This window comes from Nanorana parkeri, unplaced genomic scaffold (assembly GCF_000935625.1).
Source record: "Nanorana parkeri isolate BGI_ZX_2015 unplaced genomic scaffold, ASM93562v1 scaffold301, whole genome shotgun sequence".
Lineage (NCBI taxonomy): Eukaryota > Metazoa > Chordata > Amphibia > Anura > Dicroglossidae > Nanorana > Nanorana parkeri.
Genome location: NW_017306569.1, coordinates 711,091 through 738,083, shown reverse-complemented (window position 1 = coordinate 738,083; position 26,993 = coordinate 711,091). Strand labels below are relative to the sequence as shown.

The window sequence follows — 26,993 nt, the reverse complement described above, 5'->3', positions numbered from 1 at the left end:
CTGAGATTGGAAGATCACCAGCACTCAAACGACATTGTTTCAAAGCGTTGTGTGGCAGCCAGGTGTGTTGAAAGTACTCATTGTCAGTGAAAGGTCACATCTACCTGAAGAGAATTTCACATAATATTTAGAAATAAACATAGAAATGTGTCTGACAATTTAGCTTTGTAAATTAAATAAGGGCATATTTACAAAGCTATGGGAAATTCAGGCACAGTATGAGCAACAAAAATTCCCTAAATAAATTAGTATTTTTAAAATGTGACATGTTTTTCTTTTGAGGTTGAACCTGTTGGATGCATGTCTTTCTTAAGCAACCTAAAAAGATCTATAGCGATAACAAGCACTGATATACTGTACTTGTCGTAATACTCAAAAAGATAAATGCGAGCGATAGTGCAATAGCAAGAATGTATTAAACCCAAAAGATTTACAGATGCTGTGATACTTCTAGCAGCCACTAGGTTATACTACAAGCTCAGCTATAAGAAACCAGCGATTGCAGTTCATCTATATTATTAACTATAGAACAAGATGTGAGACACAATAAAATGTCATGTCAATTCAACAGAGATTAGCACGTGGCATTGAAAAGATTTCCTTAATTTAAAAACAAAGTAATTATAGTGGAAACATCTCTACGATTGTGCATTAGGTACTTTAAGAGCAGTATCACATAAACTGAACATTCAACACTAGCAGGTATATAACAGTTATTTAATTATGAAGGATAATGTTGTGTAAAAGATCATTTGACAATAGAACTTGTGAATTTTTTTTACTGGGTGGTAAGATGAAAATAGATTGCATAGTTTAGTGGAAATAGGAATAGTTATATGAGCATCAACAATCAACAGTAGAAAACCACCAAAGGCATAACTATGCAAAAAGAAACTATTTTATTCAGTATGGGGTCAGGTCAGTCAGATGTGTTAACTGGATTTTCTGGGTACAAATGGATATATCTTATCATGCATGCATTTCATAGAGCGTAGGTGTGCAGACAAAGCAGAGAGACGTCATATTTTGGGCAGTGGTATATTGTATGCAAGAATCAATTCATCTATCTGCATACAATAAATTTATTTTTTTTATCATATTTTGAACACATGGTTTTACAAATAGTGCTTTAGTGTTAATTCTATACTGTAAAGTGTTGGGAAGCGGAAATTGACATACAAAAAAAACCCAAACTACATGTGACCTACAGTTTAGCGCAGCGTAATTAATTTTTACAGAACCAATAATACCAATGTAAGGTGGGTATATTTGCAGGTACTTTACTGTAAAACAGTGATCTAAACAATGGGTCTCGTTATTGCTCCTGCAGTGGTGGATAGTCTCACCTCTGAAAAATCTATTTTAAAAAAATGCATAGAGGTTAGCCATGCTGCTACATGCAGCATAGCTGGGAAGCTGTGAACCTATGCTGTCTGCCTGCTTTTAATACCCATAATCCCTTCTTTTCATAACCTTTTGCAGTCCTTTTCTAGCTACTCTGGTACTGTGGAAGCTTGTTAAATGGTCTAGAGCAGGGGTGGGGAACCTCTGGCCCCCTAGCTGTGGTGAAACTACAAATCCCATGATGCATCTGTCTCTGGGAGTCATGCCTGTGGCTGTGAGAATCTTGCAATGCCTCATGGCATTTGTAGTTTCACCACAGCTGGGAAGCCAGAGGGTCCCCCTGGTGTAGAGGCAGAGTGTTAGTCACTCTGAATACGTCCTCCCCCCTTGCAGAAAGAATGAAGGTAGGAAGCCAGTAGGGCAAAAGGAGCAGTTGCAAAATCTGAAAATGGATCCAGATAAAAGTCTGCTATTACTTTAATACAGATGTCCTTCTCCACGTTTAAGTATAGGTAAATAAAGCTGCCTCTGGCCGTGCATCCATACATGGATCATACCTAGAGAAATGTCAAAACAGGACTAACATCTGAATTACAATGTAAGCAGAAAATCGTAAACATAATTAACCGTTCTTTAATGTTTTTCTGCATAAATCTAATATATGATATAGACTAGACATGTGCGATTCGTTTCGTTCCGAATTGACATTTGTACGAATTTCTGCAAAGTCGGACATTCAGATGCATCTGAATTTCCGAATGAGAGAAATAACAAATCTGAATGAATCCGAATGTTTGATAACAAAATTCGGATACATACAAATTTAATTTGGAACAAAACAGAGAAGCGCTATGTATGTGTCATTTACAGCTATCCGGCTTCTCTGCACTTAGCGGACATTCATGACATATCCTGAAAGTTAAAGTATCAGAATTGTATTATAGAACATAAAGAAGCTGAGATCTGTGTGTTATTCTTTAACGGTTCTCAGCTTCATTTCTACATTTGGACTGTATCCCGAATGTAAACAACGAAGCTGACAGCTGTCACAGAATACCGAAAAGTGTTTATCTATTACAACCTATTCATACCAGACCCTCCAGACTATGATGCTAATGTTGTTACTTGTCCTGAGCGTTCTGTCACTGCTCCACCTGTGACATCACCTATATCCTCTGCCAATGTAAAAGAAGCAGAGATATCTCCCAAAAAGTCAGAGGCTGTGATGTTATTCATGTTGCTGGAATTTCTGTTAAGAAGTCTCCGGATTCCTGTCTTACACCTGGCTATGGGAATCCTAAAAACTTAACCAAGCTAGTATGTTTACAAAGAGTGGTATTGAAACGTGTGGCTCAAGAATACCTTCTGTTATACCCTTATGTACCTGAAGGAATCATTAGAGAAATTGATAAGCGCAATGGTAAGGTGAAGGTGTATTACCAGACCTTCTTGTATTATCAACGCCAATTTGAAGATTGTATGGAGGGACTACAACGAATCCCATGGACCTGTGGATTTCGTGCCCAGAAATGTTCTGGCGGTAAGTGCTAATGGGCAAAGTGAATGAAAACATCTCTAGAAAAGAAGATTACTGAGTTGCAGTAATCAAAAGCAACTGACCCTGGGATCAAGGTATTACCAATCTCAATCTCAAGGTGTGCTGTTGTGCCGTGTATTCATTACTGAGGTTACTGAGGTTCATCACAGAGGAAACACACGGAGATGTGTTGCTTTATTACTGCATGGCGCTCCTTAGGGGGTGTGCTACACATGGATTACCACTGCCAGTTGAGCCTGCCCCCCCTTACAATATATACATGCAATCGGCCAGCTAGCCGATGGCTGATTCAGCTGCAACTAAGCCTCTGTACTAGGAGGAAGTGCTGTGATGTGACATCAGATTACTTCCATAGATACAGTGGATAAGTGCAGCCACTCAGGGACAGGAAGTGTGTTAGGCTTGCCAGGTGAAAATAAACTAATGAAGGCACATCATCTAAGAACTGGTAAGCTACAATATATATGTTTAGGTTGAGATACGCTTTAAGATTATGGACCTTGTCAGAGAATTTGTTCATACAATAAATACCTATTTATACTAGCCTTTGTTCATTCAGCAAAGCACATGCATTTTGCTGCATGAAAACTGAGTAGAAATCCCATTTTTTCCTATATGACTGGGACACATCTATGCCCTGCAGTTTAGTACAAAAGGGAATGGCCCAGTCACACATACTTGTGTTTTACTATATGTGCTGCAAAGTAACAGTGTGAACTCTGCCTATGTGATCATACAGTGTATACCGAGCTGCAAATGGTAGTAAACTAGTCACTAGTGTGACTGCCCTAGTAGGCCATATAGGTGGCCACACTTCTGACTGTTCTAATCGACAAATAACTATGCATATTTTAGTAAAATACAAATAGTAATTTTCTATACATTTAGTACACAGAATCAGTGGACATAGATGCAGAACATTAGTTTGGCATTAAATATCAATTATACACAAATTACAGCAGAGAAATGAAGACAAGCACCTACTACTTTTTTTGTTAATTCTTAATTATGCGATCTATAAAACAATATATGGTAATTACATGATATGTTCATGTTTGTTGGACATGTTGTCCATTATTGTTGGACCTTCAACTAACACCCAGCATAAAAAGCCATCTCAGAGGTATGACGCTGATGATCGCAAACATATACAGGTTTTTTTTAATGTCTTCATTTCAGATTTCAAAGTTATTTGTAGTTTTTGCTTGTTTTTTTGTTTGCCATTTAAGACATTGGTCATTTACAACCTTTTTTAGTAATGAAAATTTTTTTTATACATAGAACATTAGATCATGTGTTTATATCTGACATTTCCTTCATAATTATTTCACTTTAAAGCCCCATAAAATGACCAAGCTTACCCACTATGCTTCATGTGAGGTGGTTTGTCCATCCTTACAGCAAGTTTTATCTTGAGATCAGTATCTTGACTGTTTTTGGGAACAGACATCTTGTGAAGCTCTGGCAACTTCGAGCTATTAGGAGTTGGTGTAAGTATTACCTGACAAAAGAAAAGAAATGGATTACTTCTGTTCAATATGCTGGAACATCTATTAAGACTACAATAGCAAATAGTGGCATTCTACTGCTTTATTTCGTAAAATAAACATGCTTGAATTAGATAAAAATACAAACTTGACTCAAACATATGATGAACACATGAATAATTAGAGATCACCTTCTGTGAAAATACGTGCCAGAAAAGATCAATAGAACAGAAATGTAGTCAACCAAAGTGGTGATGTAATGGGTGGCCTCAGTGACCATTAAGGAGCCTTCAGAAGTGGAGGTGCGGGAACAAGTTTTACTTTTTTAGGAAAAGAATACATTTACATGTAAATTAAAGAAGAACAAATAAAAGGCAAATAAAATCATATCCCTTGCAGTGGGGCTACCTCTGCACTACAAGGATTGCATGCTCATTTTGTGTAGGGAGCCAAAATAACAGAGATTTACTCATCTGAACCATGATCCCGCCCCAACTCCAGCGGTCTAAGGTCCAGTGAGTCACCGTGTCATATACAATGTATTGGATGTGAGGACGCCAAGGGACTTTCCATCGCTGGAGCAAAGGAGAAAACAGGCTGAAGGGACCGGTCTTGGAGTCAGCTGGGATCATGGTTTGTATAAGTGCAATGTGGTTATTTATGTTTTCAAGACAAAAGGAGCACTTAAAGCTTGCAGCGCAGGGGTGGCCCCACTATAATAGATAAGATTTTATTTGCCCAGAGTTCTTATTTAAGCATTCATATCCTGGATCAACTAATCATTTTAAATTCAGTTTTACTAAAGGAAAGCTCTGAATATACATTAGCATCATTCAGTTAAAAGTGCCTAGATTTGTGAAAGGTTTGCATCAATTGGGAGAATTGGTAAGGAAATAAGCAACTGGCATATTGCATAAACCTATGCCAGTCAGCAATCACTTACCTGACAATGCTGATAACATATATTTGGGTTAATGTTTAGTGTGAATCATTATGGGTCTCTGCATTGAATTGTAAATAAGCCCTTAGTCTCCAAAGGTCACGATTGTAGGGTATGGCCACAAGGCCTTAGATCTGCTGCTTAACTTTTACCTAGGATGCCCACAGTCATTATGTTGCATATAATTCAAGAGTTTGTATAATGCTATAATCTTGTAATAATTTGAATTCAAATCTGTATAAATGCATTTGTTTTAGATGGGGTTTGCAGACTCTGCCAGTCCCCTCTGCGTTGACTTCCACTGGGCACTTGAGGTATACATAAACCGATGACCCACTGCTCACTTCTTGGACTTCAGAATACATTTGAACAGACTAAGTGTAGGATGTGATTTAAAGGAAAACTATGGTGTATTTACACACTTTTTAACTTAATGAAGTAATGCAGGGAGAGTAAAACATACTCTTACCCACTGCTTAGAGCTGCTGTCATACCCTGGCACTTTACCAAGAGCTGAGCAATCATGTAAGCCACTGGTCAGCTCTTGGTCTCTTCTCCCTGTGACAGTAACAGTTCCACACAGGGATTCCCACCTCCCCTCTCCCTGAAGCAACAGGCAGGGGAGGGGGCTGACCCAACTGTCAGCTGGGCAACCAGGGTGGATCTCGACAACATTATTGGGATTCTTCTCAGTTGCAGCACAGCTCTATGCTGTCAGCTGAAAGTGGGCATTAGCCCGCTTTCAGCTGATTTGCGTCACAGGAGTGCATTTACTCTAAGGGTCACAGGAGTACAAAAAAAGGTTTGGCTTTACTTCTCTTTGAAAGAAGTCCAGGCAAACACAAAACATAATTTTGCAGTGGGGCTCGTTGCATGTTTTGTCTAGTGGGCTCAAATAAAGCTGTACTACTCATCTGATCTTCAGTCCCACCACCTCCCTCTGGGCTGCTAGGACAGTACCCACAGCCTCTTTTCCCCTGGCAGTATAAGAACCGCTGACATCATCACCTGCATTAGACATCCCATAGCTGGAGTGGAGGGGGAGAGAGGTAAGTGCTGACCGCCGTGGGACTGAGGATCAGGTGAGTATATCTGCTTTATTTGAGTCCCTTAGACAAAATGAGCACTTAGCCCTTGTAGTACAGGGGTAGCCCCACTGCAAGCGTAGGTTTCTTCTTTACCCGGAGTTCTTCTTTAAAGCAATTTATGCTACAACTTTTATAATATTACTTGCTTGTTCTTCCATATTTTTCTTCACTATACAAAATATAAAAAAATAGCAGATTCGTCACTAGTGGGAGCTCTCAGTAGCCCAATGCAGATGCTCTGTCACTCAAAGCTGCTGAGGGAAGTTGTCACATACAGAAGTGTGTTATTCAAACAACTCATTGCTTTTCTAGTGGTAATGCACAGTTAGGCTGGATTTACACGATTTTCTTTGCGATGCAATGTCAACCATGTTTGTAGGCATCCCAAAACATCTGGAACATAGTGTAGTCGGCAACTCTGCATTAGGGTGTGCTGTGCAGCTAAAAATGGTGCATGTGTGTTTGGGTGTGCTAGGCAGCCTATTCAAAGAATGAATATGTTAATGTATGTTATAAGGTGAGTTATTGCATGGCACAGATGTAAATGGGCAGCACTGCAAAGCAGCAAGCAGAGCCTGTGCATATAATGGGCAACTAAGTCTTTATACATTCACACATAATGTATATAAATTGTCAGCAACTTGAAAACTGCAGGTTTTACATGCTCACTGGAAGCAATTATATTTCCCATAAATGATTTTTTATTGACCTATGTGACCAATGTGCCTCCCACCCATAAAGTTAATGTGCTGACAAAACACGAGTTCTCCTTAGTGCTGGGTTAAGCACTTAGCTTTGTAAAATTTGTTGCTGGATTTTTTAAACTTGAAATACAGAGTGTCTTTACACTACGTGATCGAGTTTGCCTCAGATTTATATCTCATGGCTAGAAATGCTTTGGGTTTCTATGGTGGAAAGACAAGAATATGGCTGATAGATTCTGAGTAAACGCTTTTTTGAGCTACTTATTAGCTAACTGGTGATTGTGATCTCGTGAGCTTACCCGGATCAGGGATCTGAGATTGGTGGAACTACTGCACATGTGGAAATGAGGTATGCATGACATTCATTGTGAATTTGAATATCATGCTCTTGCACACCATGGGGACTACGGACAGGATACTTATAACTTTTTATGTTTTTTTTTTTATTGTTATTTGTATAGTTTATGTACTATGACTGCATGTTAATACTGATGTTATATCACATACCTTGAAAGTTTACATATATTTACAGTTATGTGATCTGTGCATATTTGCATTTACCTCTGTCCCACCTACACCTTATTGAGAAACTATAGCTCTTTGACATTCATTTACTGCAGTTATCACTTAATATAATTAGAGCACAAATACAAAATCTCAGATTTTATATATATCTGGGATGGAATGATAACCGCTGTTCTTTTTCTTACATGTCCTACAGAGCAGAAAATGTCAGCACTTCTCATGAAGTACTACATAACATATCTTCCACGGCTCAGCATAAATTTTATAAACGGAATTTCACAACTCGAAAGGTGTGAAGACTAAAATTAAAATGCTTTCCGTTCTACTGCAATCATGGCTGTAATGCATACCACTTTGCTAATAGTATCATACCACCTTGTCAAACAATAACAACATAAAAGGTTGTGATAAAATGTTTGTGAGCCACTCAAACATAATCTGACCTAAATATAATTTCAATAATAATGACAACAGCCTTAGTTAAAAAGGAACTTCACCCTTTTCTTTAAAACGACAGCCAAAGGCACCTGTAGAAATGTTTAGTAATGACAATCTACAAATACATGCTTCTAGATAATTGCAGGCTTTGTATTTTTTGCATACCCTATTTTTTCTTTTCTTCCCCATTTGTCTCACAGTGGCCATTTCTACTGAGAGCAGATTAATATATCTCCCTTTACTTCCTTGAACTCTGGAACATGTGACTAGGACATGTGACCATGCACATCATCTCAGAGGGACAAAATGCCCTTCCCTGAGATTTTGCAAGGTTTTGCAGGTTACAGATGAGATTTGCAAACAATGCACTACGATGTAACCTTCCCAGGATGCAGCACTTAGGCACTAGATACATGACTAATGCCTAAGAGGACCAGGAAGTGAAAACAAAAAGTAAATTGTAAGTAAAATATTTTTTTTTTAATTTTACTAAATCAATGTAAGATGATTTCATATTTCATATAAGCATGCAGAGCTGCATGCCTATTCGACTTTCACGGGGTTATTCACTAAAGAGCTGAAGGATCCAGCCGTAGCTTCAGCCGCCTCTGCCCTTCAGCTGAGTCGAAACAAAGGGCTGCTGTACGGGCTATTCACTGAGCCGAATTGACAGCCGAAGCGAGGAGAACGCAAATGACAGCTGGGTGGAGCCAGCTGTGATCTCACGACTCGCTCCACCCAGTTGTAATGACAGAACAGCGTCCCCAAATGACCTGGGGACGCTGATCTGTCATTAAACTATAACAACTAGGTGGAGCTGGCCGGTTTCACCCAGTTGTTATTCATTGGCCGGGACCTGCCAATAGGAAACAGTTGGGCGGAGCTATCACTGCTAGCTCCGCCCAATTATTTTTCTTTTGCCGGCGTTATTTTTACATTTATTTTTCTTTTTTTAATCTTTTCTTTAAACTATTTTATTTTTGAATTTTCCTAAATTTAAAAACAATTTTTGCAACTTTTTTCTTTCCTTTTTAAAAAAATGTATTTCACTTATTTTCTATTCTCCTTGGTACCTCGCTATTCACTTACTGCCGTTCGGCCCCTATGAGAATAGGGGCGAACGGCAGCAAGTGAGTTGCTGGAGCTCCGGCTCAGCCGATCCAGATGTTGGATCGGCTGAGTCAAACTCCTTCTGCACTTCAGGTCAGCCGAACATGCTGACAGAAGGCAACCGAAGGCAGACGATGTACGGCTGAAATCACCCGAACAAGCCAGAAGTGAATAGCCAAACAGCATTCGGCTCACTTCACTTCGGCTGGGTTATGCACTTGGCTGCCTTCGACAGCTTTGTGAATAACCCCCTTAGTGAAAGGGGGTAAAGGTCCACAAACAGCATTTCACATTGTCATGCCTTTATTGATTAAATGGAATAGACAATTTAATAAAAGAAATGCATGTTAATCCATAAATTAAATAACCAATTCAACCCCCCAAATGTCCCTGATTTGGAGGGACTGTTCCATGTTTATAACCAAATTCCTCAATCCCTCTTTTTCATCTGATATATGGATCTCTATAAAACTGAATTTTTTAACTGACAAAAGGGTTATCTTATACAAAGCCTATTTTCAAGTGTAACTGGCCATAACATATTTTCGAGATTTCTGCAAATCATGGGCTGGATTTGAAATCTTACAGGCAAATTAGTTGTATTTTGGATTACAATAGAACCTACCCTTCCAAGTTCTTTGTCTTCAAGTGCCAAAACACCAGTGCTTTCTGTAAAGAGCTTTACTTTGACAACTGGTCGTGGATGAGTTGTTGTGAAATCTCCTTGTGTTCCCCATCTGTGGAATACAGAAATAAAATATAAACCCATTAGAAAACACTACAATTATCAGGAATCATTTGAAGGCTTAATCCAACCAAACCAATATCAATCTTTTGGACGGAGGCTGACCTCTTGAATAGCATACAAGCGTATTTATTTAAACGTCCAAAGTGGCAAGATGCCAGTGGATTTTACATGTATTTATTATTTTTATGCTAAGGGAATTCTAAGTAGGGTGCCTCCTTGTCTTTGCAACAGAAAAAAAGATTTATATACTCTGTTATCTGAAAGATATATAAAGCCAATAGAAAGGGCCATAGAAACAAAGAGAAATTACTTTTGTGGTATACAAAAAAGGTAATAGCAGGCAGATTTTTGTCTGCTGTGTGGCCAGGCTATTACTTGTTAAAGTGGAATTTTACCCACATCTTCAAAATAACAACAAACACGCCTTTAGAAATGTTTACTATTGGCAAGCTACAAGTAAATAGATACTCAACATGGCAAGTTTAAAAATTGTGTGTGTCTGTAAAATGGCAACAAACTATGGTACCCCAAATTGTCCATAGGCGACGTTTTAAAAGCCTATACAGGTCATCAGATTAGAGTTAACCAAGAATATTGGCCCTAAAATTATTTTTGTCACTCTGGAGTGAGAGCACGCAGTGGGAAGCAAGGTTGGGGGTGTCGGGCTGGGGAGGGCAATTTATTTACTGCCCCTGGAAGTGATCAGGTGGCTTTACAGCTGCCAGAATAGATCCAGTCTAAAGCGGACAGTCGATTTTACACAGATAGACTATTTACGGGGGCCCACTGCTGCCACGGATGACATAAGTCAGTGGCAGTGAAAGGGTTAAATAAGTGTTAAAGTAAGCCTGTGCCCAGACTAGGCACACTTAAGTGCTCTGAACAGCCAGTATAAGCACTTTAAAACCAGTCCGCATTCTCATTAGTAGCTACAGGTATTGTGGAGAAATTTACCACAGAGTTCACAGAGCTATTTTGTCCATTAGTTTCTAAGGAGAGCAAACAATTGGCAGCCTGCCAGTCTTCTAATGCTTGTTATGGGTTAGAGCAGGGGTGCCCATTAGTTAGATTGCGATCTACTAGTAGATCGCAAAGCGAACACTGGTAGCTCGCGATCGGCTCACTGACCTGTGTCCTGTCCTCCCGCGGTGATAGTGCGGCTGAATGTGTCAGACGCCGCAGACGGGAAGGAGAGAGGAGAGGAGACTTTGGAAGCTGCTGCACTGGAGGTAAGAAAAGACAGACAGGAGAGACACAGCAGATAAAAGTGAGAGAAGAGACAGCAGATAGAAACAGGGGAGAAAGAAAGAGGAGAGAGCGCGAGGAGAGAGAGAAGAGAGGGAGGGCCGGTTGACTTCAATGCACTGCATTTTCAGAAAGGGCATTTATTAGCTATGACAGACCACATATTCCTTCCAGAACAATTTTTCTTTAAATAAGCCAATACAATAAAAATGTAAATAAAAAGAGAATATTTAGAGGTTTTAATAAAAAGGCCATTTCTTAGGAAATGAAACAGAGGGTCATTTAAAGTCAGTGTAATCACAAGATTTATCATGAAAACTAATTCTGCTAAATTGGCTATTAAAATAATTCAATGGTAAACTGCTGTCCCTTGTTTTTCTACAGCTAGAGAAAGATAACTCATCGAACATGAGAATTCACAGTTTATCAAAAGGAAGTAGTCATTAATCGCTTTTCAAGAGTTTCCAGGATGATGCAAACCTCTATGGTCAATATGGGAGAATTCCACAGCTTGTGAAAGCTGCATGTCATTCACTGCACTACTGGCTAGTGAAGAGTTGACCGGATACATTACAGAAAAAGCTAGGCTGTGAATATCCAGCTAAGATTTCTAAAGAACATACAGAATGCAAAATCCGATAATTGATCATTCTCTGAATGACTGTCAACCACCTGCTGTAGCTGTGCAGTGAAAGTGGTATTTAGTAGGCTAATCACTTTTTATCACAGGATTTTATGCCACAATACCTTTTTTTTCTAACATGTAATATTAGCTTAGGATGTCTAGAGCAAGTTTGGCAGCGTCGGGTAAAAGAGAACCTTTTTTTCTGGCTTTATTTCGGTTTTGGGTCACAGGAATACATTTACTACTGTACTCCTGGAACCCATAGTCAGGTTATGCAGTAGATGCTATATGCTGACAGCGCAGAGCTGTGCTGCAGCCGGGAAGGATTCAACAATATTCACAGGACCCACCCAGCTATCTCATTGACAGCTGGTTCTGCCTCTCTAGAGTCAGAGCCAGCAATGCCCACCCCCTCCCGTCGGTCCCTCCAATGAGCGCTGAGGGAACAGAGAGAGGAGGGGGAAATCTCTGCAGAGAGCGGTGACTGGAAGTCAGGCATAGTAATAATGCCAGGGTCACTTTAACTGCATCTAGCATCTAGAGTCAAAAGACCCTATTGCCTGTAGTGGTGGCAAAAAATAAAATTGCCACTTCCAGCAGCACCATGGCTCAGAATGGAGGTGGAACTAACTACTGACATCAATATTCTCTCTGCTTATCGAGTCTGATTGACAGCTTAGTACTTCCTTGTGTCAAGCCATAATGAAATGTCAAGAGACTGCATTATTAGATTGTATGTGTATTTTACATTGTACCAGCAGTATAAACTGTATATGCTTAGATGTGAAGGTTTTAAGAAACAAACGGGTCTCTGAAACCTACTGGGGATTCACCTGTGAAGATTATCTCTCTCTCCCCACTTGGATCTCTGTCTCTTAAAGATTTGCTCTCCATGATCACAGGGGAACAGCCATGACCTTCCATTAGGGCATGCAATGTATAGAAGTTTGGGAGAAAAACCCTGTTACAAACTAAGCAAGGGTTTTTCTCCTGAACTCCTATACTGCGCATTATAACATCAAGCCTATTTAACAACCCCCTTCTACCTACACTGCACCTTCTAAAAGTAGGACAAGTTAATTTTTCACTTTACTTTCAGTGAAGGTTTTTAGTACATAAAATGGAGCCTTATAAAACCACACTAGTGTTTTATTGACTCTTGTTTTACATTTACCGTCTGTGGATGCTATGGATAATACCTATTTCTGCCCCACCTTGGCTGGCACTAACGTTTAACATCATAGTAATCTAAAAGAAGAAAGTCTGCTTTGCACACATCAGACCTGGTAATATAAGCTCCTTAAAAGCAGACTTTTACCCCTCTTTTATTAAAAATCACATCAGCATGCAGGTCTTTTATATTTAAATATAAAGTATTACTTTAAAACATAATATAGCAACACCAATAAAAGTAAGCAAATGAATAGGTTATTTTCTATATGCCAACCACCTTAATAACTTTGATTGCAAACTAGTAGAAAGCATGTGTGTCCCGCGCGTAACGCTATGCTCCTGATGTGCATCCGATTTCCCCCTCTATGTCTGTTGTTAAATGTTTTACTGTCATTTGAAAAGTTACAGGATCCATGCGATTGACTACTTGTCACTTATGAGCATTGGCACTTTATCGCTTTGATTTAAAAAAAATTTGCACCAAAATGCTTCCTTCTTGTTTGGATAACCCTTTTGTACAAAATAAAGAATTTAATAAAAGAAAGCATGTGTGCACAACCAATGCTTTGTATGTTACTGATTGACTAAAAGTATTTTGATATACTGTACAGTGTCTACGCAAAAACTGTCCCCAGGGCTAAGTTGACAAATTAATTAAATGGGTTTGGGCATAGAACTGGTCTCGGGTGAAAAGATGAAGATTTGGGATAATTAATTTGCAGCTCTTTCAGCTTAAAATGTTAAATATTACAGGTGTTTTTAAACACTAATCATTAAGAAAGTTCATTAGTGAATGAACCTTCATACATTGCACATAAATGTATATTACATGGCAAGCCATACACAAAACCCAAGATCAGTCACAATAAAAGAGATGGCTTAGCTGCCGAATGCTGTAATGGGCTTTTTTTTTAAAGGTTATTCATGACAGCTTTTACCAATAAAAAAGGTCAGCAGACTGGCCTATTTTTAGAAACTTAAATACAATTAAAAATTATGTCATGTGCATCACCAAACAGCTATTTTATAATTTTATTTGGAAACTGTTCCATTTGGTGCTCTAATTTGTTCTCATGCAAATGTACAAAAGGGAGAACAATCGCCATAAATATTAGGCGATGATTTGAAATGCATAAATTATCTGACCCCTATATGATTGTTGAACACAATTCCCCCTTGGCATACAGTTGAGAGACAGTATTCATAGCTATAAAGGATTTTCTGGATTTCTGGATTATTGGCTCCGATACATAAAGAAAGGAATTTGTCAAACAATACCAGCAACATTTAACATTGCAACATATTTGATACTATATTAAAATTGTCTAAGCTAAGCTTGCTGCTTACACAGCAAAATGCCAGTGCATCTCTTCAATAAATGCACTTTTCTATGTTTTATTCCATAAAAAATGCTTCAAGTATAGCAAAATACCAGTTGACCTGCTAGAAATCGAATGTGTTTCCTTTGTGTTTGAGCTGAGAACATGCTGCCTTTGCTGCACTAAAATCCCAAATCGCATTGTCAGAGGATGGACGGCCGATGTGAAGGATCGGGTCATTCGTGGTGTCTATCTGAAGCTGGTGTGCCGGAAGATGTGCATCCACACGGGGAGAGGAGACTGTGGACGAGGGGGAAAAGGGGGGGAGAGGAACCAGAAGAATGGGGACTCAGTCCGTGGCCCGCTAAGTGGGTCCAGGGGCTAAGTAGTGTGGGGGAGAATCAGCGGTGTCAGAAGCAGGCTGAATGGCTGTGGCCGCGGCTGTGGATCGTGATGCTCGGTCACTGTCAGCGCAGACTGGGGTAGTGTGCGGGAGCCGTTGGTTGAAAAATTGTCGGCTGTCAGTCCGGTCTGTGATGGGAAGAGGGTGGTAGCGGGATGGAAGGGCAGTGAGCAACACGTTTCGAGGAGTGATACCTCTTTTTCAAGCTTGAGAAGGAACATATCGCGGCGGCGGGAAACCGCCGATTTAAATGTGACAGCTGGGCGGAGCTTGGTGACAGTGGGCGGGGAAGCTGCACGCTAGAAGCTGTGGAGCCTCGGCATGTGTAAATAGCGTTCGGTAAGGGCTTGTACTACACTAGCCAGGTCGGACAGTTAGGGGCAACTTGGAGATGAAGTTTGGGGGATATACAGCCCATGTTCTGTCAGTAGGGGAGCGTGCAATGGGCATAAAAGACATGGATGGTGAGTTACCCCCAGGGGGAGGCATTAGAAATGTCTTAAAGGACACTCTAAGGTTGATTATCTAATTGCATATAATCTTGGAAGGGGGGGACAGTTTGTGGTGTGTGCGTGTTAAAATAGATCTCTGATTGTGCATGGTGATTCTATTATAAATACGAGACGGGACTGCTGAAAAAGAGCATTTGATGCGGGTATTCCGTCTCGGGAACCAATCTACCATATATTGTTTTTAATGCCGCAAGGAAATGTTTAAAAGTGAGATTTATATTGTTTTTAATGCCGCAAGGAAATGGTTAAAAGTGAGATTTGGGGAGGATCACAATGGGAATAAAAAATGAGACATATAGAGTGCACCATAAGAGATGAATACAAAATAGGAGTATAAAAATATAAGTATAAAAATATGTACCATCCGTCCGCTGAGAGAGGATAGGAGATCATAGACGCTTCATCGCTGACGGCAACTGTGACCACAGCGTCCCTAGACACTGCAGCGAAACACGGCAAACGCATCCAGGATCTTTGTGTTTTCGCCATAGAACAAATTCCCGACCATTTCTCCCCACGCGAACGTTTCCAAAAGCTATGTAGACAAGAAACATTCTGGATATACAAACTGAATACCCTTGTTCCAACTGGACTAAATGAAGAAATGGAAATTTTGACCATTTTGTAAATGATGCCCACCCATGGCTCTGAAGACCCAGACTAATCGGTCTCCTACATACCCTATGTTCCCCTCCACAAACTCAGCCTTAGTTAAAAACTTATGTTACGCCTTTTCACATATCAGAATGACCCACGCGTTCTTATGATAGCCTTTTTAAGCCTTTGGAACATTTGTTTAATCTTTCGTTTTAAGTATTCGTTTTACTACATATGCATAATATTTTTAATACATTTTTAATATATTTTTAATACATTTTGTCTATTTTTATACTTATAATTTTATACTCATATTTTTTATTCATCTCTTATGGTCCACTCCATATGTCTCATTTTTTTATTCCCATTGTGATCCTCCCCAAATCTCACTTTTAACAATTTGCTTGCGGCATTAAAAACAATATATGGTAGATTGGTTTCCGAGACGGAATACCCGCATCAAATGCTCTTTTTCATCAGTCCCGTCTCGTATTTATAATAGAATCACCATGCACAATCAGAGATCTATTTTAACACGCACACATCACAAACTGTCCCCCCTTCCAAGATTATATACAATTAGATAATCAACCATAGAGTGTCCTTTAAGACATTTCTAATGCTCCCCCTGGGAGTAACTCACCATCCATGTCTTTTATGCCCATTGCACGCTCCCCTACTGACAGAACATGGGCTGTATATCCCCCAAACTTCATCTCCAAGTTGCCCCTAACTGTCCGACCTGGCTAGTGTAGTACAAGCCCTTACCGAACGCTATTTACATATGCCGAGGCTCCACAGCTTCTAGCGTGCAGCTTCCCCGCCCACTGACACCAAGCCCCGCCCAGCTGTCACATTTAAATCGGCGGTTTCCCGCCGCCACGATATGTTCCTTCTCGAGCTTGAAAAAGAGGTATCACTCCTCGAAACGAGTTGCTCACTGCCCTTCCATCCCGCTACCACCCTCTTCCCATCACAGACCCGACTGACAGCCGACAATTTTTCAACCAACGGCTCCCGCACACTGCCCCAGTCTGCGCTGACAGTGACCGAGCATCACGATCCACAGCCGCGGCCACAGCCATTCAGCCTGCTTCTGACACCGCTGATTCTCCCCCACACTACTTAGCCCCTGGACCCACTTAGCGGGCCACGGACTGAGTCCCCATTCTTCTGGTTGCTTTCCCCCCCCTTTTCCCCCTCGTCCACAGTCTCCTCTCCCCGTGTGGATGCACATCTTCCGGCACACCAGCTTCAGATAGACACCACGGATGACCCGATCCTTCACACCGGCCGTCCATCCTCTGGTCCCATGATTTAAAATGTAAGTAAAACATTTTTTTTGTTTCCTCAGCTATTAATTAGTTTTTCGCCCTTTGCATCCATTGTCACACGATTTTCCCTGTCACCTTCCCTGGGTCGTTTGACCCGGCCAGTCAGCCTACCTAGTGTTGCGCCCTTTTTGGTTTTTCTGTTTTACAAAAAAGCCCCATCAGTGCTCGAGAGACACAAAGCCAATGCCAACTTTCTGGCTATGGTCACTCTGGCACCTAGGGCTGCATCGTGGGATGAGAAGCATGGAACCTCTAATTTAATAATAAATAAATATACAATTATAAATAATGTAAAATATTGTACTTTTATTTATAAATACCTGCAATATATAAAATAAATAATTTTTGGGTTCTATAGCTGAATTCTAAGAATCTAACTATAGCTATATACGTGTGATTTCTGGCACCTTGTGCAGCAATCCTAGCTTAGCTGCTGCCACCAATGTAATCACGATGAAGTTGTGCTATAATATAGTGAGATGTTACTAAAAATAAATAAATACAATATACTGCAGCTAAAAAAAAAGTCACCAAATAAGTACAATGGCTTTGTTTAGTAAATTTCGCAACTGGGTAATTTTTGCTTGTTTTTATAAATAAAAGAAAGCTTTCTTCTAGCAATTCTGTGCCATCTAAGAAAATAATGACAATGACACCAGGAATGTGAAATTATTTTCAATTAAATGACAATTTGTTTCTAAATTGCAACAATGTGCTGTTTCCTTTGAAAATCAATAGACTTGCCATGTTGTCAGCTAGATCATTCTAATAAAAACATAGCAACATTATCCACAGTTGAATCTCCAAAGATTAAAAAGTAATAGATTAATTAATTTGCTTCCTTATTAGAACAATATTGATTTGGTGATGTTTATAAGAAATGGCTGCTGTGCATTGACTGCTACCTCATGTGGCTGTCTGATAAAGGGGAGATGATAGCATCTTTTTGAAATCTTATTTACCATCCAGCCAGTGTGCGATACCTAACACAGCAAGGTGTTACCTTTGTTTGCTTTATAAATAAATCAATACACTACATTCAAATTTGGAAAACTTCCATCCAGTGGCCATAATGTAATATTACAACACTACATTCGAACTGGGAAAAAAAATATATTAAGAGCATTCGCTTTTAGAATTATTCTCCCAAAATAGACCTTCATAGATTCAGGGTGAAGGGTCCTGAGAATTATTTATAAATAGAACCTTTTCTGTTATTGGTCAACTCTGTTCCCAATACTTTTTTTTGGCCAGTGGTAGATATGGAATAGGATAGGACAGACTTTGACATTACCAGGAAGTATGAATGTTTGCAGATTAGAATGGCTGATATTTTTTAGGGACCAATGATGTCCTTGCAGACTTATGAACATACGTGTAGACACCTCTATGTGCATGTGATCAGTTTGTACACAAATCATTTTACTACAAAATTTTACAAAAATGGTTCAAAAGCTGAAAATACTAGCTGAAAAATGTCATTGTTTACAGCCTTTCCATGCTATTTGTAACCAAATGAAGCACAATCGAGCATCCAATGAGAACACCTTGGTCAATTTTTAAAATGTTAATGCTGGTTAATGCCCTATGAAGTGCATGTAACAGTATTGCATACTGAGGTCTTGATGCTTCAGCTTGGTCAGTCTGGAGCTTCTCCCCTCCCTCCACTTCCATAGTGCAATAAACAATTCTGTTTGGGGCCACCGATTTCAATCCTTGAACTTCCATAATAACAATCTGTAAGCAAAATATACAAAAAAGACATTTAAACATGAGAAAAAAACCTAGATATGTACTTAAAGTTAAACTATCTGAAGTAGAATCGTGCAAGTCAATTAAAAATGCAATTTTATTGCTGTGTCCCTGCCAGAAAGATTTAACTTCACATCTTTTGCCAATGATCACACAGAAAATGAAAAAGGGAAAAATCACTCCTTATTGGGGACACGACAGCGTTCAAAAACTTAACAGCTGACAAATTTTGCTCCTCATTTCGTTTTGATGACATGACAAGAAGTGGGAGTAAATTTACACAAAACAGACACAAATAGCAATAAAAACCCTGACAGAGGTATCTTTATTTTTCAAATAAACATGACAAAAGGATTCTCAAAACATTATGCATTATCTCAAGAGACCTCAACGCAGTAGCAGCCTACCTTTTGGCTGGGTTTTGTCAGGGTTTAGATCACTGGAGCCCTTAGGTACACACACTTTGGTGTTCAAAGCAGCAAGCCTCTATTAGGATCACCTCTGTTACAAAGAACATGTTCTTGTATTACTGAATGTAACCTGGCTTTCAAAATTGTGGTATGTTCACTTTCAAAAAGAATATTAGCCTTTCTTAGTGAATACGAAACAAAAGTGAAAAATCACTTTGCTAAAAATTTCCAATCACTTTATTCACTAAGCCAAGTGAAAATTCCCTTTGCAAAGAGAGAACTCGCTGTGAAAATGAACATGCTCTACTTTATTAGTAATTCAACCCCACTATGTATATAATCTTGTATGAAATTACTTTAAAATGGTTTGCCCAATAATTACAGAAAGAAAAATAAAAAACAAAAATGTTATATTCTGGTCAACTCCTCTACTCACCATGTAGTTAAAAATATTGAAAAGAAGCCATCTTGTGTTTTCATTTTGATTCGCATTGTGAGTGCCACATTAAAATAAATTATAATATAATATACACTGGTTTGCAGGTCTTTCTAGTGGCTACTTTAGGGGAGGTGCAACAGGACAAAGCAGCAATAATGAATAATAGTGTCTCCCTTCTGACCATAGTGTGCCAGAAAAACCATCTACATATATGGCATATTTTACTTTTTGGCTGCAAGTCAGCTCTCAAAATTCCTACCTCTAAAGTGAATGACAATACTACATCTGATTTTGATAGCTGAACGTCATTTTCATCTCCAATGTCAAGAAATGCAGCGTTTTGTGAACGTTTTAACTTCTGAAGTTTAAATTCTGGACCACCTTTAGACACTGGAAGACTTTCTAGGTTGGCCATTAGTAAGTTCACCGATGCTCGCAACTCTTCTATAAACATACCCTCCATTTCCTTTGTTAAGAACTTTAGAAATTTTCTTTCCTTCAAAAAAGTAATATCATTATTTAACGAGAAATAGGAAAGTATTACAATAAATAACAATATAAAGAGCTGTTGTCAAGCAAATATGAAAAATAAATACAAGAATGTAAAAAAGAAGTTGCAAGCCGTTTATTAAAAGGAGAACTATGAGACGAGTGAAAATCACTCAGCCTCATAGTTCTAGCCGACTTGTGTCAATTAAACAGGTCGGCTCAATAGATCGGGAAGTGAGCGAACACATACTCTCCCTGCAGAGAGCCGTGACTGTCACTTACGGCTCCCTGCAGGGATCCCCCCCCCCTCCCGTTCCGATCCTCCAGCGCTGACTGGCGGAACGGACGGGGAGGGGGTGGGTACAGCTGGCTCTGCCTCTAGGTAGGCAGAGCCAGCCGTCAATCACGCAGCTGGGTGGATCCAGACAGTAATGTCGGGATCTGTCCCGGCTGCGGCGTCTCAGTATACCGCGAGCTGTAGCTCTCTATATACTGAGCTTTGGGTGACGGGAGGACGCTAGTTTGTGTCCTCCCGTTACCCTTAGGAGAACTATGGGGAAAAGCACTGACCCCATAGTTCTCCTTTAAGACATTTGGTAAGCGTTCACAGACAAGTGTGCTCTGAGGCACACTTGAAGTTTAGAAGGCAGTCACACTATTTGAGGATTTTAATTCTACAAAATCAGACCCAGCACACCTAGGAGGCAAAAATGGGAGACACAAATTGGTCTAGGTATTTGGAACATTACACCATTTTAAAGGGCTTTGCGAGGCATTCCATGGCAATGCCTCATTGTACATGTCAAATTTCAATGTTAAAATCAGGGTCAGATCAACCACAAAGCAACCTATGCAGGTGCCAGTTCTCATACAATCAAGGGTAGGTTTAAAAGGAAGAGGCCCCTCATCAACCTGTAGCTCATTGTTTGTTTGGTTTTCTCACTCACAGATCTTTGATATGGGTTACAAGCATTGCAGCTGTAAGATACTACTCTTTATGTCACTACTATAAGCTGGGGACACATGGTTATATTTTTTTTCGTTCAGCCTGTTAGGCTGAATAAAAAAAATGCCAGATTCCTCCATCCACACTAACAGCCTGGATGAACAAATCTCCCACGGTGTACATTGCATTTTGACCACGACCAATGTCAGAATCCCTGAACAGTGCTTGCAGACTGTTCGGCTGAGTTTTTCCAGCATGTCCCTTTGGCAAAAGTCGATCTAATAAATCAGCTACTATTAATGGAATAGGGCCACCCACAGACCAAATTTTGGCTGATTCAGCAGGAATTCTCTCCGTCTGTTTAGTCTATTCTGCTCTTTTTGTCAAATTACCCCTATACTGCCTCTTTCCTCAAGCACACAGTCATACTTGCTCCACTCATTTACCTCCAACAACCCCTTCCTATACTACTGTTCCTGACTGCCTTTCAGTACCTACCTGCAATGTATCTCTTGACTGCTTTGAGTACATTCCATTACTGCTCCTCTCATCTCTCGCCTCTTTATCTACCTCCAGGGGCTCCCTTGACTGCTTTTCTAGTCCACCTCAACTGCATTATTTTACCTTGTACTGTTCCTCTCATCTGGCACCAGAAAGCACTCATATTGCCTTTCTCCTCAACCTGCTCCCCATTGTCTTGATTCGCTACTTCATCGCCATGACACTATAGTGTGAATCTCCACCTCCAGCTTCTTCCTGTGTTATTCCCCTCCCCGCACCCTTTACTCAGTCTACCCGTCTCCTCCGGCAAAGCTATTAACTTGCTTGGTCTTAATCTGGTTTAAAAGACAAACATCACCAGTTAAAAGGGAAACTATAATGGTTTTGTATCAATTTAAAAACATTTTTTTACCATTTATATAAAACCTTTGGTTTTGTAACCTACATCCACATAGAGAATGTTGAGGCATTTGTTTAAAGTTTCAAGAAAGTTTTTGCTCATTGAAAATAAATAATCCAAATTTACTCCTGACAAAGCATACCTACAGTATGTCACATTTACCTTTGCCATTTGTTCTGCAACTTGTATACGTCCATCAAGTTCTCGTCGAATCTGGGCTGCTTGTTCATCTGCATTATCCAACTAGAACACAAATGGCAAATATTTTATCTTCTACTGTGACACTAGTTAGTTAATGTTTAGCAGTAATAAATAGCTGAAGTCCACAAATTACAGGTTTATTTGATAGGGCAGTGACATGACTGTGTGCTAAACAAAGTAACCCAAAGTACAAGATTTCATGATCTTCCTCATCTGACTAGAGCTAAATTAAATCAGATGGAGGTTATTAACATATCTGAATACATAAGTGATAATGATTTATTGAATTATATAACAAAAACATCAAATGTATTTCATCACCAATTATATCCACGATATAGCTGCAGTTCCAGCATATTACACAGCCCAAACAATAACAAGCATGTACATCCATATGCAGCTCCAAATTTCACCTTAGCATAAAAGTTGTATAATAAGAATGAGTGCATATTTAGAACTTTATTTTACTAAATAAGCTACACAGGAAAATTCTCAATAACAGTCATGATTTTTATGCAGATCATTTTAAAATGATCTTTAAATGCAGAAAATCCTAAGAAACTTACAAAAGTAACCTTGGAAAATTGGACATGTTGGCTCTTCCTCATAATGTAAGGTTAACCCTTGCATTTTAATGTGTGTTTGTATAGAAAACAACTGAACATAAATTAGAAAATTATTGAAAACGGTAGTATAAAATTGTTCTCCTCCCTCCCTGTCCATCTCATTAAAAATCAGTTTACTGATCCATTAAATATACTATATATGTAAATCCGGGAGATGGAATCACTAAAAAGACAACTCCATTTCTTGTAAAAAGTGCATTGGTTCACCTTTCCTAGTCTCCAAATCTAAAGTAACCGAGGTATGCTGGATAAAGAATTGCAATAGAGGCACTTTTACGTTACTTATACATATTAGGTAATGGTGAAGATCGACACATGAAATTGTAGAATTTATTGTGATCTTCTGTTCACTCTAAAGTTCAAAAAACTTTTGGGGCCCAACCACTAAAATTAAGTGTTTCATGTCTCTACACAGCAATGCGGTGGGCTGTGCTGAGCTGTGGTTAACTGCTGTGAGGTCCAGTGTACTGCGATAAAATGCAGCATGTCTGTATTTTATTACAGCACATCACAACCGAGATCACACCTGCATTGTGGCATGATCAGGGCACATATAGGTGACTGGAATTGTGCAGTTGCTGAAAAGAATTCCGGTCACCTCATCTAGTGTGAACGGGCCCTTAAAGTCTTTATATGCATATTTTTGACATTTCACAATACTCAGCAATATAATTTTCTATAAAAACTGTTCTTTGTTCCAACAATAATAAATAACTGGGGTCATGTGACTGGGCTAGGCTAAGTACTTTCTCTCTTCTGGAGAAGGCCATTTTGATAGAAATATGTCATATGAGTCTGCAGGTAGGAGGAATACATTTCATTAGCCTCCTATCTCCCACTGATTATACACTTTCTAACAGGTCATAAGATGAGACAGCAGTACAGCGCTGAGCTGTGTGAGAAAGGGAGCCAAGAAAATAAAAACTACTTAGCATACACCAGGATTTACATATTTGCACTGTTCCCTGGCCAGCATCTTAGTCCACAAGTAGATGCTGACCCTGGATAATGTCTGAAAAAAGATGGCTCTGGGGAGAAAGGAAGATCAAAGCATTGTCACGTCTGTGACGTCTCTGAGGTTTTAAATATTTGGAAGTGCTACACCCCATAGCTAGAGCCGACGGGACATTGAAACCGTCACACGTCGGCTCTATTGATCGGGAAGGGAGCAAAAACATACCGCTGATCCGCTCACTTCCCGATCATCTCCCTGCAGAAAGTGGTGACTGTCGGTCACCGCTCCCTGTGCGGACTCCCCCCTTCCCTCCCCGATCCTCCAGAGCTGACTGGAGAGAAAGATGGGAAGGGGCAAACTGGGTGGATCGACAGTATTGTCTGGATCCATCCCAGGTGTGGCGCTCTCAGCATATAGCGGGCAATAGCCCGCTATATGCTGATTTTTGAGTCATGGGAGGACGTAGTATATGTCCTCCCATGACCCAAAAGAGAACGATGGAAAAAAAATGTCACCACATAGTTCTCCTTTAACATAGAAAATATAAGACTAGGCCCAATTAAAGAATTTTAAAATAAACACAGGTTAACATTAAGAAGACATGCAGATGCTATGAGATCCCCTGGAAGGACATCCAGATTTCAATGAGAAGGAAAAAGGCAGGAAATAAAAAATAAATAGAAGTTCCAGGTAACAATTCAAAGAAATCAGTGACTAATAGTATCAAGTAAACAATGCAACCATTAAAAAAAATCAGAAGATTTATCTTAAAGTAGTATTAAATCAATTAGGACCATTGGAGCTCCAGGAGGTTTTAACATAATGTGGAAGTATGCTGAGGATATTTGCACATTGTGACAAATTTTTTCTTGTGAATTCCCTTCTACAGTATTGCGACGATTGCAATCTCCTTTCTCACCAGCACTTCTTTGAGGTTTGGAGTCTTCAGTTAACTTGATTGCCTGGCCCAGGATGACATAACTCCTGCAAGTATGCTCAAGAGTTAGCTTGTCCTGGCACAGAATCATGTTGGGTATGTACCCTAAGCTGCACAAACACTGACAATCAGGGAGAAGCAATTATAACAGGTGAGACATACAAAGCCTCTTCAGTCAAAAAACCTGCCAGCTTTTTTTATTTTTTTTATTATTGAACAAGAGTTTAGTACCACTTCTAATCTGAGTTCTTTGTAATCCAGATCAGAAAGGTTTTGTAAAGACCATTTATCAGGGTTATTAGAAGGCCAGTAGAAGTGTACGTTATGTAATAAACTGCCTCTATATCGGATTCCATATTCACCACACATTGTTAATTTGGGCTTTCTGTACATAAAGTGCAGCAATAGGTGTCCCAGCATCTTAAGAAAATGTGTCTGGACTGTTAGAGTCAGCCTGTTGGATAAACCAAACTTCGATAGTCAGTGTGCCGTTTTGTTGTTGAAAGCCTTCTTGCAAGCACAGATGAAGAGTAACTATTCCATCCTCCTTCGTAGGTTAACTAAATGCAGTGCGAGATGTAGCCACAGCATAGTCTTTCTTGAATCAACACACCACAATGTAACTGCACTCATGCATAAGTGCTAACAAACTCTTATATCAACTAAGTTTTGTCCGTTATTTCATTAGTTTTCTAAATAAAATCACATAATTACTTAGCATATTGGACATAAACTATAATTTAGGACTGTGTACCTGTTCACAGGCATGGCATTGTGAAAAGAGCACATCGGCAGAAGCTTTCAAGGAGTGGAACACTATCCCTTGTTTTACCATTTTATCTTGTTTCTATCTTAGGCAAGTCTTAAAGAAAAAGGTTTGATGGGGGAGTACAAAATCCCTTTTTCGCTCAAGAGTTCAATGGGGGGCACAGTAGACAACAGGCATGATGTTTTGGCCATTCTGCCTGGAGTTTAGGCTTCTATGATTACCTGAAGCTTCTTTTGACTGCAAGCTACTACTAAAAGTTGGCCATACATCTTACAACTATCATACGATTTTATTTCGTCTCGTCATCGAACCCTCGTTCAATTTCTGCACGACTGCCCCAACATGAACAGACCAATGTGGATTTCAATTATCGTCCATTAGCAATACTAACTGACCAAATTTCGACGATCAACTGAACAGATTTTCGTTTGCGCATGTGCAGTGTTCATGTTCCAATTTTCTTTTTTGTATGAAAACGCCACTAATCCATCAATTTTCATATGATTTGAAAAAGTTATCTAGCCTGCCCGATAGACAAAATTCAGCTAGTTGTACAGTAATTCTTATCGTTCACTTCCCATGAACTAGCCGATTAGCATACGAAAACCCAATTTTGTTCGGAAATCAAATGATAATCGCAAGATGTATGGGCACCTTTAGGCTGACTGTCTGTGCAAAAGGATATGCCCTGTAGAAGGATGAACCTTCTGCTTCTTGGTGTCCAACCTCCTGGTGGCAGAGCTTACATGTTCCTAATCAAAACAATTCATCACATAAAATAAATGTATTAATAGCACATAAGGTGTAATATGTAGCCACAGCAATCATTGACCATGGAGAGCAGTACAAAAAAATTGGCCTGGGGGGTTCATAAATGGTAATGGATACTTATGACTTCTTCCAATCAACAGAAAACTGCACCTAAGCAGGAGGACAGGAGAAGTGTTAGTGAAAACATCAAGCAGTTCTGGCATGCAGAAAAAAAGTATAGCTAACTCAGGAATGGGTGAATTGATGTAGGATTAAAGGAACCAGCAGGAACAAAAGGATGTTTGTTCTTACCTTTTGAAAATTAGCTTCTTGGAGTTCATTAGGGGGCACCGGATTCAGTTTATTCTTAAGAAAATTGAGTTATACTGCCCTCTTCATTAGGTTTAAACACTGGCAAACAAAAGTTAAGCCAACCCCTGTATAACCACACCTACAAACATCATAGCGCAGTTTTGTTTTTAAGCAGTATATAAGGCCAAAAGCAGTCCAACTGAGGGGTGGGCAAGAACTACAGAGATCCAGTGCATAAACCTTTTAACTATCCTAGGAAATTCATGCTTGAACCAGCTGGATTTGATACTAAAGAGGAAACATCTGGCGTTTCAGATCAAGATAGGAAACACCACTAGGGGTAGGCCTCTATCTAA

General features: G+C 39.5%; 1 protein-coding gene across 7 annotated transcripts in view; it reads right to left on the bottom strand.

The window, feature by feature from the left end:
• Nucleotides 1-26,993, bottom strand: part of CADPS2 (calcium dependent secretion activator 2) — a 254,962-nt gene that overhangs the window by 187,851 nt on the left and 40,118 nt on the right. For all 7 annotated transcript variants that reach the window (XM_018557765.1, XM_018557764.1, XM_018557767.1 and 4 more), the window contains exons 4-8: nt 22,250-22,330; nt 20,011-20,247; nt 18,766-18,887; nt 9,820-9,931; nt 4,264-4,403 (exon numbers count right to left, since the gene is read on the bottom strand). In XM_018557765.1, coding sequence (XP_018413267.1) covers nt 4,264-4,403; nt 9,820-9,931; nt 18,766-18,887; nt 20,011-20,247; nt 22,250-22,330 — 692 coding nt within the window. The remainder of the gene's footprint in view (nt 1-4,263; nt 4,404-9,819; nt 9,932-18,765; nt 18,888-20,010; nt 20,248-22,249; nt 22,331-26,993) is intronic.